The sequence below is a fragment of the Thunnus maccoyii genome, chromosome 19 (assembly GCF_910596095.1).
Source record: "Thunnus maccoyii chromosome 19, fThuMac1.1, whole genome shotgun sequence".
Lineage (NCBI taxonomy): Eukaryota > Metazoa > Chordata > Actinopteri > Scombriformes > Scombridae > Thunnus > Thunnus maccoyii.
The window spans coordinates 19,906,395-19,918,456 of record NC_056551.1 but is presented as its reverse complement, the minus strand read 5'-3'; the positions used below and the strand labels follow the sequence as shown (position 1 = coordinate 19,918,456).

The window sequence follows — 12,062 nt, the reverse complement described above, 5'->3', positions numbered from 1 at the left end:
AATCAAGACATCTGAAGACATCACCATGGGTGTTTTTTCACCATTTTCTGGTATTTCATAGACCAAAATGATTGTGAAACAAGGATAAAGAATCAGCAGAGTAAGTTTTAGCTTCAAAACACTCTATGAAAAAGAATTTGTAACTTCAAAATGACTTAAAGTAAATTCTGCTAAAAAAGAAGGAACACATTTGTATGCAAAGGCTCTTAGTATTTGTCAACCAAGCTGCTTATATGTCTCATATTGATCCTGCCTTGTTTCAAGTAGCAGCTGCTGTTCCTCTTTTTGATGCCGTTTGTCTACATTTGCTATATTTTTCATGATTTTTCAGATTATTTCCTCTGGTATATGAAAAAATGCTTTATTTTGACCAATCTCACCGATGATTTGAGCTGTTCTAACCTCTGTTAGTCATCTAAAAGTCACCTATCAAAGCAGTGATTGCTGAACGTCTTTTACAGCTGATAAATAATGCTAATTGGCATTCAACCCCACTTGATCCATCTTTTTTGGCTTGTACTTATTAGAAAGTTGCATCAGTTATTGTGCACAGAGTGTTGACCTTGTCTATTCCCTGAAATCTTAGCATTATACAGTAACATACAGAAGTGCAGTTTGAAGTGTTCTGTACCTCTGCCAAGGTGTAAATGGTGTTTGTGCTTCAGATTCTGTCAGTTCTGAGAGAGGAAATGAAGCCAGAAATACAGTAGTGTTTGGGGTGCTGTCCATGGTGCTGAAAAAGAAAAAGTGTCTGAGGCTCTGTGGTTGTTAAAGAGAAGTTGTGAAGTAGGCTGTGTGTGTGTGTGTGTGTGTGTGTGTGTGTGTGTGTGTGTAAGAATGTATTTGAAACTCTATGAAAACAAGTTTTTCAACAAGAATATTGTGACCTAATTCACAATGAGAATTTAAAATGAGATTTCACCACCACCAGCCCCTCTGTCATCTACTTTTCCTCATCTATACACTCTCCTCTTTTCCCTTCGTCTCCGTACCCTGCTGAGCTCTATGAGAAGATCAGTGGCATCCTTTCGTTTTGCTGAGATCTTCTTTATTTGTTTTTGTCTTGAGATTCAAAAAGGGGGCTACAGCAGGGATTTAGATAGCTCCTGCTTTAAACAGTCTAAACAAAGAGTCGAAAAATAACTTTAAACGGGACATGTGTCCCTTTTACTGTCATTGCAGTTGTTTTTGAAGAGCACTGGATTGAACAATCTAGAGCAGATAGGTCTGCACTCACATTTGATATTTATTCAGTACATAATTTAGGCTTTGCCAGATAGACATCAGGAGAGCGATGATCAAAAGTAATTTTAGATGTGATTAGAGCACCAGCAAGCCTCTGAGACTGTGGTGCTGTTTTGTAATATTTGACATGTCTATTTGACGAGGAAAATCACAAATTCTGCCTGTGCTTTCATTCAAAGATGACCTTTCGCCAGCTGTCCTGTCAACAAGCCCTGTTTCCTCCTCGATAAAGCTGCCTACATTTTCAGCTCCTAATTTAGACAATTATTATCATTTTTTCTATTCTCTCCCCACAAATGAACCTGTCTTCTGTCCCCGGTAGATAGTGTTGTTGGAGGTGACTGATATTTCCTGTTAGATTTCCAGTGGTCAGCCTGCAGGTCTGGTGTAGCTGCCGACTGTGAACTCGCAAATGTCACTGGTCACATTTGCCCAGAGATCATCCATCTCTCAAAGGTTCCCTTTCTAAAAAGGCAGGCATGCATGAGAAGAAACATACGATCTCATATAGACAGCAAAATATCATCCTTGATTGCAGCGCTGTAGTCTTTGTCTCAGGCTCCAGTCTCTCATTTGTACTCTCTCCTGTTTTGTAGCATGTGTTCTTCTGCCTTCTGTCTGCAATTCCTTTATTTTCTTTCAGTTTAGTGTGTCAATCACATTTTTTCCATTTTAAATGCCTTCATTATTTCCATCCAAGCAAAGCCTTTGTGAGCTAAACTTGGCTATGTATAAATGCAAAATGCATGAGTGAAAATGTCACGCGTTTTTACAGGCTGGAGTTATGGTGTAAGGGTCTTCACATGGAACTCGGAAAGTCACGTTGAGTAGCGCTGTAGCAGTGTGGGCGGGGGGGCGGGGGGGTTCAAGTGGAGTGGCCTCTTCCGGTGTTTTCAAAAAGCACTGACTCATGCAGGAGGTCGCCTATTAATTACTACTTCAAACTCTTCAAATTTGCAGAGAAGACAAAAAAGGTGGGAGGGACGCAGAAGAGAAGAGAGAGTGACACAGACAGAGAGCAGTGTCATTGTTCTTGATTGTCTTTTTGTCTTCATTTTCTCCCCGAATCCAAAAGAAAAAAGCATCCATCTTTTCTGTTTCTCTTGCTGTCTTGCCAGACCCTCTACATCAACAGAACAGAGAGACACCCCCCCCCTCCCCCCCGCCTCCTGTTGCTTTCTCTTCACAGAGGAGCTCAATCAGAAAGACAGACAGCACATGCCTTCAGGCTTTATAGGCTATAAGTCATGAGGTCTTCAGATGACTCATTCCAAACACTTAATACTGACATGTTGCTGCTGTTGATTCCTCATACAGTGCACCACATGATGCCACCTGCAGAAAACAACAAATCAGTGTTTCTTTTCGAATCCATCTGGCCATTCCTCCAGTTTGTCACAATGAATGTTTACAGCTTTGTCAGGAGCTGCTGGAGAGGACCATGCTGCAAACAGCATCAGTTAGGGTTATTCCTGCCATAGCAATGTTGCTGTGGCAACAGGCCCGCGCACGAGAGAGAAATAGAGAGAAAAAAGAGAGAGAGAGAGAGATAAATTTCTAAAAATATTCCAATAAGCAATTCATTCGTGCAAATAAATGATTCATCAAATCCTGCTTTGGCTCTGATTTCTTTCTTTTTTTATAGCATCTTTTCCTAATCAGCGTGGGTTTTTTTTTCTAAAACATATAATGTTCCGGCAAACAGAGTTAGTGCTGTGTTATTTTAGAGCTGCGAGGAGGCGCGTTGGCCAAGAGGCTTTATAATGTAATGTAACTGCACGACGCAGCTACAGGTGTGCTTATACAATGGATCCGAAGATCATCATTCCAACCTGGGTCAACCCGTCCGTGAGCACTTGGAGGTCGGACACTTTTGGTAGTGATGCCGGGCAGAGGTAGGGCCACATGTAGCAGAGACAGCAAGTTTCCTTTACAAGTACGCATGATGTCGTGATGTCAGTGGTGTGAGCTGGATGTGCCGAAGGGGAGGCGGGAGGGGGAGGGGGGTCTTTATTGTTTATTTTTTTTCTTTTTTCAATTGTGACAAATTTGCTTGTTTGCAGATGAAGGATGTTAGAAGCGAACAACGTGCGCTCGCTCTGAGCAAATTTAATAAGCGCGCCCAAAAACTGCTGAGAGCCACAGAAATACCTGCGTGTATATTTAAAGTTGTAACTAGAGCCTGGAAGTCATTTATTCATTTTATTCATGGACGCACCTGCTGTATTATAAAGTACCTGCTACAACTAATGATTGTCATTTTCGATTAATCCACTAATAGTTTGCTCCCAATTTCCAACTTGACTTGTTTTGTGCAACCAACATTTCAAAACCTAAAGATGTTCAATTTACCTTAATAGAAGTCTAAGAAAACCAGTAAATGTTCACACTTGAGAATCCACAAGCAGTGTTTACTTTTTGTCATTTTTGCCTGAAAAATTACCAAAGTAATCAGATAAATGTTAAAATAGTTGTCGATGACTGTTCTGTCAATTTAATTAATGTTTCAGCTAAACATAAAGTTAATCGATTAATTTTTTGGTATATAAAGTGTCAGAGAATGGTGAAAAATGTTGATCACAATTTCTTAAAGCCCAAGGTAACATCAGCTCATTGCTAGTTTTGTCCAATAGACAAAGAGATTCTGTTTACTGTCACATACACGAAGAAAAGCAACAAATCTTTCTTTACATTTAAGCTGGAATTAGAGAATGTTTGGCATTTTTTTGGAAAAATGATTAATTTATTATCAGTAGCCAGTTAATTCTCTGGCAGTCGACTAATCCATTAATCAACTAATCTCAGTTTATTTGTTGTGGTGCCAAAATTATTATGACCACAGTCAAACTCCCTGATTGTATTTTAACTTTTTATGTTCAGACAAACAGATCTCATCTGTTGTTGATGAACCTCCGGGTGAATTGATTTGATAAAAAGCAGAAAGTACAAGATGATTGTACTTGCAGAACTTGCTCTGCTGCAATTAGTTGTCTTAAAAGATTGAATTACTCTCAGAGCTTATTGCCTGAAACTCCGATGTGACACCACAGTATGACTGATGTCAGACCACTTCAGCTAGTAATTGTGTGCTCAATAGGAGCAGATTAAGAGTCATTACTTGCACCATTATGCACATGTGTGTTCGTGTGTACGTGTGTGTGGGTGGAGGGGTGAGACACAGAGAGCGATATGTAGGATCCTCATATGTGACAACCAGCTCTCAGCTGAAGTGCGTATACCTCCAGAGCCCATCTCTGCCCTGCTGCTGACCAGATGTGACAGCTGTTTTCACATCTCATCACAGAGGATTTCTCTTGCGCAGTTCTCTCTTTCATCTCTAAAGGGCTTTCTCCACTCTTTGGTGCGGGTTTACAGTCGGGCAGACCTGAAATAGCTGTCGCAGTGTACACTGAAAAATGTCTGTGCATCCAACAACCCACACTGCCTTTCCCTTCCCGCTGCAAACCCTCCAGCCACAAGCCAAAAGTTGGGATTAATGTGGCAGCGGCAGTAGCAGCAGCAGCAGCAGCACAGCTTCACAAGCTTTCACTCCTCTCAAATTCTTCTAATCTTTCTTATGCTTGCACTCCCTCTTTTGATTTGTCCCCGTCTGCACCCTCTTCTGAAAGTGGTACTGTCAAGATTATACATTAATAGTGTAGTGATTTTGCTTGAGTTGCCAGGCTACCTACTGTCTCTGACTTCCCTCTTTTTCTTCCTGTGTACCTCGCTTTGTGTTACAGATGAACATCCAACACATGTACTATTGTTTGCACACTGAATCTTTCTTTAACCAGTTTTTTTAACCTCCATTCTTCATTCCAAAAAGTCTAATGATGATTTGTATTTTCAGTGATTTTTGGTGATAGCTGCTCCTGTAACAGCTGCTCTTTGGTACCATTGGTTTAAGCTGCATGTCCGACAATAACCATCTTATAATTGGGAACAAAATCAGAGATAGATAATTACCTAACTCTCCGCAGGCAGGTGATTAGACAAACAACGTTATGAATATTCATGCCGTGTAAAATTTGATACTTTATAAACAGATTTGAAAAACATCTGCGTGGCTCTCTCTGTGTATGCTGCTGTTTTTTGTGTTTTTGTGTGACAGTCACTCTCCTCCTCCCTGTTAGGGTGCAGGTCGAGTTTTATGTGAATGAAAACACCTTCAAGGAGCGCCTGAAGCTTTTCTTCATCAAAAACCAAAGATCAAGTAAGTGGCTAGATGTTCTCATGTCCCTTAACAAGCTGTTGCAGAACTGTTGAGTCCGTTAAAAGGACAAAACAACAAAAGCAATACCCAGAAACTTGTACTTGGTGAGAACCAGATGCATACAGTGTATTCAGAAAGTATTTAGACCCCTTCACTTTTCACATTTTGTTATGACAGCCATTTTTAGGTGTCTCCAGAGATTGATTGGCTTCAAGTCAGAGGTCTGGCTGGGCCACTTGAGGACATTCATTCAGTTTGTCCAGGCTGCCACTTCTAGGAAGAGTCCTGGTTGTTCCAAACTTCTTCCATTTAAGAATTATGGAGGCCAGTGTGCTCACGGGAACCTTCAATGCAGCAGAAATGTTTTTGTAACCTTCCCCAGATCTGTGCCTCGACACAATCCTGTCTCTGAGCTCTGCAGCTAATCCCTTCAACCTCACGGCTTGATTTTTGCTCTGATATGTATTGTCATCTGTGAGACCTTATATAGACTTTTGTGTGCCTTTCCAAATCATGTCCAATCAATTGAATTTACCACAGATGGACTCCAATCAAGGTGTAGAAACATCTCAAAGGTGATCAAGAGAAATGGGAGGCACCTGAGCTAAATTTCAAGTGTCATAGCAAAGAGTCTGAATACTTATGTCAATGTGATATTTCAGTTTTTCTTTTTTAATAAATTTGCAAACATTTCTAAAATTCTGTTTTTATTTTTTCATTATGGGGTATTGAGTGTAGATTGATGAGGGAAAAATGAATTTAAAAAATTTTAGCATAAGGCTGCAACATAACAAAATGTGAAGAGTCCGAATACTTTCTGAATATACTGTAAATGCAACCATAACAACACTGGAGAAGTCCAAATCATAGATTTAAAGAAGGTCACCCGGTGCTGCACTTACTATAAATTTACACACAAAGGCCCATTTTTGCTGCGTTGTTGTTGTGTCGCTCCAACTGCTTTTCGACAATGGATCCCTCTCTCTCTCTCTCTCTCTCGCCTTTAGGCCTTAGAATTCGTGTATTCAACTTCTCCCTGAAGCTGCTCACCTGTCTGCTGTACATAATCCGAGTGGTGACAGACAACCCCGGTCAGAGCGCCATCGCCAGCCCCAGCGCAGGACAGCAAAACGCTCCCAGCGGCAACAACAAATGGTTTGTTGACACTGAGGAAACAAAAAAAACGCATCAGCACAGATAACTTTTACCCCACAGGCCTTTCATCCTGTTCTGCATTTGTTCTCTTTTCCCTACCATCATCACTATCCCCCAGCGTTGATTGCCAGTGGAACGGATCAGTGCAGGACAGAGAAATTAACTGGTAAGCAGCAGGAGAAGATGTGATTTCTGTCTTTCTAAGGACGAATCAGTAGAACTTAATAATGCAATATGTTCTGTGTGTGCTCCCTTAGTGCTTTGTTATCTTACCTCATTTCCACCACTCAGTTTATTACTTAACCTGTCATGAGATCAGAATTGTCATTATGAGATCATGTTGGGAATTGTTTAAGTCTCTTATCAACACTTGTGTAAAGTTATAAAAAACAGACAGCTAGGTCATCTACAAGTCTTATTTTGACTGTATTTGCCTCTCACTGGTGCTATATAAACAGATAATAATGCATCTTTTCTCTGTTGTAGAGGACATTTATTATTAGATGATGTAAAAGTGTTGCTCTTGTGTGCTCTTTCTGTCAGGGAGTTGATCTTTTGGGTGGATAGGAAGGTTCCTGTCTGGGCCATTCAAGTGAGTCACAACTAAAGCAAACCAAACTTTCATTAAATGAAGTACACAAACTGATCAAACATTTCACCTAATGTAAACCACAGATGTTTGACCACCTGACCGAGTATGAAAACACTGTGGCTTTCATGCTCAGAAGACTGTATCTAAAATGGTCGTTACGTTGTGAATAATTTATGAGCTTGCTTCTGTTTCCTGTTTTGTTTATGTGCAGGTGATTGTGGCCATCATTAGTTTCCTGGAGACTATGTTACTGATGTATCTGAGCTACAAGGTGAGGCACACTCAACCTCTAAACACATCGGCATGATTAATACAATTAGTCACTTACAGTCTGTGAGATTGACAATCCATAAGTGGCATAATTAGCTCAAGTCATTTGTCACGGCTACATTAAGTATAGACGGTAATCACAGGATCTGATTGAGGTGAGGGATTAAGTGGTCTTGGAGAGTGACAGATTACAATGAGGAGATGTATCTCTGTGATGACTCCTATTGTGAGCTCACAGGTAAAACTGTTAAAAAGTGTGGGTGTGTGTTTTATTAAATATTCAGGGGAACATTTGGGAGCAGATATTCCAGGTGTCGTATCTTCTGGAGATGATCAACACAGTTCCCTTCATCATTACGGTAAAACCATGGCAACACTGTGAAATACTCACTGTCTTTCCTCCCTGGAGTGTTAGTTTGTGTGTTAGTGTTACTGTTCTGGAAATAGGTCTTTCATATGTTGTCTGCTGCTCACTGAGCATGGGCGACCAAACTATTTAGTTTCTGAGGATTAAAACATTGTAGAGCTGCAACAACTAGTTGATTAATGAATTAGTCGATTGATAGAAAATTAATAGCCAACCATTTTTATTAGTTGTTTTGAGTCATTTACAAAAAAAATTCTAAAATTCTCTTCTTTCAGCCTCTCAAATGTGAATATTTTCTGGATTATTTAGTCCTCTGTGATAGTAAACTTAATATATTTGGGTTGTCGGACGGGACAAAACAAGACATTTTAGGTTTCATCTTGCATCTTTTGGAAACAGGGTTCAACATTTTAACATTTTCTGACATTTTATAGACCAAACGATTAATCAATCAATCAAGAAAATAATCAATAGGTTAATCGATGATGAAAATAAGCTTTAGTTGCAGCCCCATTTAATTGGTAAATAAAAATTAATGAGTCAGACACAGAAAAAACAAAAAAAACAAACTAAAATCTAAACCTGTAATCCACACACATTTAGAAAGCTAGAGCTAGAGACTAGAGGGACAATGATTAGTCAATTAATTGATTAGTTGATCAATAGAAAATTAATCACCACAATCGATTAAACATTTTGTGTCATTTTTTAAAGAAAAAATGTCCAAATTCTCTGATTCCAGCTTCTCAAATGTGAATATTTCTATGATAGTAAGGATCATAGAAGGATGATGGGAAACAGTCATTGACATTTTTGTGATATTTTATGGATCAAATGACTAATCACTTAATCAAGAAAATAATCAACAGTTTTATTGATAATGAAAATAATCAACTCTACTAGAGACTATACCACAGTTGTTTTGGGTGTTAAGTGTAATAACAGCAGGTTGTAATTTTTCAGAGGTGAATCCTTTAAGCTCAAAGCACAGAAAGCTCAACCCAAATCAGTTAGATTTTTCCTTTTATTTAGTTTTCTTTGTCATATTTAAGCACAGGGAAGAAAAATGCAGCTTTTCAGCTATGCTTTCTTCAGTGTGTAGTCCTTCAGTTTCATGGTTGGGTCATTTTAGCTATACACCAACAAAGAGTGTCAATCAACTTATTACCAACAGGTGCACCAACTGATCAGAGGTGTCCTCAGACCTTCCTCACTGGAAACAACAACATTAAATCCCCCAAAACAAAACCATAAATACATTTACAGAACTGTATACACATAAGCAATCAAACAGATATTAATGTGGGTCATATGGGCAAAACCAAAACAACTTCCAACCACCACAGACCACAAAAACAAAATAACTACATGATGAATAAACATATATTTTGTTTAGTAATGAAAGTATCAGGGCAACCATCATGAGTCATTGTAGTTTAAGACAACAGGGTTTAAAAAGACCTTTAAGCTTTAAGAAGCCATTTAAGCTACATGAAGTTTTTGTTGTCATGCTAGCATCATGTTGGTCTGTTGGTCAGTCCACCACGTTGGTCTATAGGCCTACTGAGGTCCTGTATCACAACATAAATGTAGTACACATATTTATGGTCCCCAGAGAATGAATTGTAATCACGTTGGTGATCCCTTTACATCTAGCGCCATCAGCAGGTCATTTTTAATTTGTCCAAATGCCTGCAAAACTACTGACATTCCCATCAGCCTCAGCTGTACTTTGTGTGTAGTGCTAATTAGTAAATTAACATGGTAAAGATTTTATCTGCTAAATATCAGCATTGTAACTGTGAGCGTATTAGCACGCTGACGTTAGCATTTATCTCAAAGCAACACTATGGCTAAGTACAGCCTCACAGAGCTGTTAATGTGGCTGTAGGTCCTATAGTATTGTTTTCATTTTCATTTGTACAATGTTAGCTTTTGGGAATAGGAGGCATAAAAAATATATGGGAACTATACACATTTAGAAAGGCTACCACAGACATTTTGGGTGTTAAAATGTTAGAAAGTTGTAATTTTTCACAGGCGGAGCATTAAAGCTACAATGCTGATTGCTGTGGAGTTTTTTTTTATGTGTTTGACACAGTTGAAGAAAAGTTTAACTGTGAAATGTTATCCACTCGTGAGTTCAGGTGTTTCACTTCATCCTCAGATCTTCTGGCCCTCAATAAGGAACATCTTCATTCCCGTGTTTCTCAACTGTTGGCTGGCCAAATGTGCTTTGGAGAACATGATTGTGAGTCAGAAAGCTTGAAAACTTGATTGTTTCTGTTAATGACCTGCTTTTATCAACATTTAAATTACTTTGTGAGGGCAAGATGCTTTGTGTCACACTGTGCTTGTTTAACTAATATCACACTCATCACATCTCATTGCACTGATTAAACAGGCCTGCACGGTCATTTGTACTGCTGTTGTTGACAACAGCCTCCTGAAACACATCCTTCACTTGAGTTAGTTCTGCTTTGCATATGGGCACCCTGGAGGGCCCCCACTAGAAGATTATTTGCCGTCCTTCCTGCATTTTATCATGCATGTTATTCTGTTGTTATCTCCTGTTATTCAGCTGTAATGTTGCAGCAGGGAGCATCTTCATTTGCAATAAATAGCTAAACTAATGATATGAGTGATTCCAGACGGAACGGACATTAATAATCAGTGAAAACATTTGACAGGTGCAAAATGAGTTTTCAGTTTCCAATGTACTATCTGTGTGTTGTTGCTGTTATTATTATTGTGGCGAAGAATGATGTCCACAGAGCGATCCAGAGGACCAACTCAGCCATGTTCAACCAGGTTCTCATTCTCATCTGTACTCTGCTCTGCCTCGTCTTCACTGGGTGAGCCTTCAACAATTCTTCTAGATGTTTATAATCTGTCATTCTGCAGTGTGAATGACTCATTTAACCACTTGGCATGTATATGATTACACTAACAAGACCAAATACAAGGTATATTCAATTAGTCATTTCAACTCTGGTGGTGTGTTGTCTTGAATTAAGTTGTGATATATGTTTTTTTTTTTCTAATGTTTTTGTCTATATAGACTGACACACCTCTCTGATGCAGTCTCAATGAAAAAAATATTTTAAACTTTACAGGTTGCAGAGCTTTTGTACTGTATTGCATTTCAGATGTGTTTATGATCTTGTATAGCTTGTTGCATATAATGATTAGCCTGGGAAGTACCAAATAGAGCCCAGACATTTTAGACAGGACCACCTAAATATAGTATACTGTATGTAAGCAACACAGAAAATTGGAAATGTTACAATAGGAAATGATGTATGGGGGAAAATAGATACATGATTTGTGCTAAGACCCAAAATAGGAAAACTACAGAGTTGAGGATAAAATAAGTTAAAAGATACAAGATAATAAAGCTGTAATTTATTTTATCAACTGATTGCATGTAAAGGGAAAATATAGACAATATAGACAATATAGACATTTTGATTTGTTTTTACAATTAATGTAAATTAATTTAACATCTGTATTATTTGATGACTTGTTCAGTCAGATACTTCTGACAGAAATAGCCTATATCTGCTTTATGTTGCATTTGGGGTTCCATACCCAAGTTCGTAAGGTGAAAGTAGTCATAAATGCTGACTGTGTGTTCTTATGCATGGTGTGTCTTACCCGTCCTGCACAGCACATGTGGAATCCAGCACCTGGAGCGAGCAGGAAAAAACCTCTCCCTCTTCAATTCCTTCTACTTCTGCATCGTCACTTTCTCCACCGTGGGCTTCGGAGACGTCACTCCCCGCATATGGCCGTCCCAGCTGCTGGTAGTCATTATGATCTGTGTGGCTCTGGTGGTGCTGCCTCTGCAAGTAGGAAGATGCTGAAATAATCTTGGGTAATTTTTTTACTCAAATGTTCCTTCTGGGAATTCTAGTTTGACTCAGCGTGTTTGTGTGACAGTTTGAGGAGCTGATCTACCTGTGGATGGAGAGACAGAAGTCTGGAGGGAATTACAGCCGCCACCGAGCGCAGACAGAGAAACATGTAGTGCTGTGTGTCAGCGCGCTCAAAATAGACCTTCTCATGGATTTTCTCAATGAATTCTACGCTCATCCCAGACTGCAGGTATACAGTACACACTAACAAAAATACACACATGCTCACACTTTAGTGCACACATACAGAATGTAATAATGGTTTTGCTCAGTGTGTTTCTAATAATATAGATACAGTTG

General features: G+C 39.1%; 1 protein-coding gene across 8 annotated transcripts in view; it reads left to right on the top strand.

Annotated features, from left to right (window-relative positions):
* The window catches only part of kcnt1a (potassium sodium-activated channel subfamily T member 1a), a 36,525-nt gene that overhangs the window by 5,441 nt on the left and 19,022 nt on the right, over nt 1-12,062 (top strand). For 6 of the 8 annotated variants that reach the window (XM_042394681.1, XM_042394679.1, XM_042394678.1 and 3 more), the window contains exons 3-12: nt 5,382-5,461; nt 6,469-6,616; nt 6,735-6,782; nt 7,160-7,208; nt 7,420-7,479; nt 7,763-7,837; nt 10,013-10,096; nt 10,606-10,700; nt 11,516-11,696; nt 11,788-11,952. In XM_042394681.1, the coding sequence (XP_042250615.1) occupies nt 5,382-5,461; nt 6,469-6,616; nt 6,735-6,782; nt 7,160-7,208; nt 7,420-7,479; nt 7,763-7,837; nt 10,013-10,096; nt 10,606-10,700; nt 11,516-11,696; nt 11,788-11,952 (985 nt within the window). Of the gene's footprint in view, nt 1-2,954; nt 3,141-5,381; nt 5,462-6,468; nt 6,617-6,734; nt 6,783-7,159; nt 7,209-7,419; nt 7,480-7,762; nt 7,838-10,012; nt 10,097-10,605; nt 10,701-11,515; nt 11,697-11,787; nt 11,953-12,062 lie in introns of those variants that run through there. The other 2 variants (XM_042394682.1, XM_042394680.1) reach the window with 1 other exon arrangement.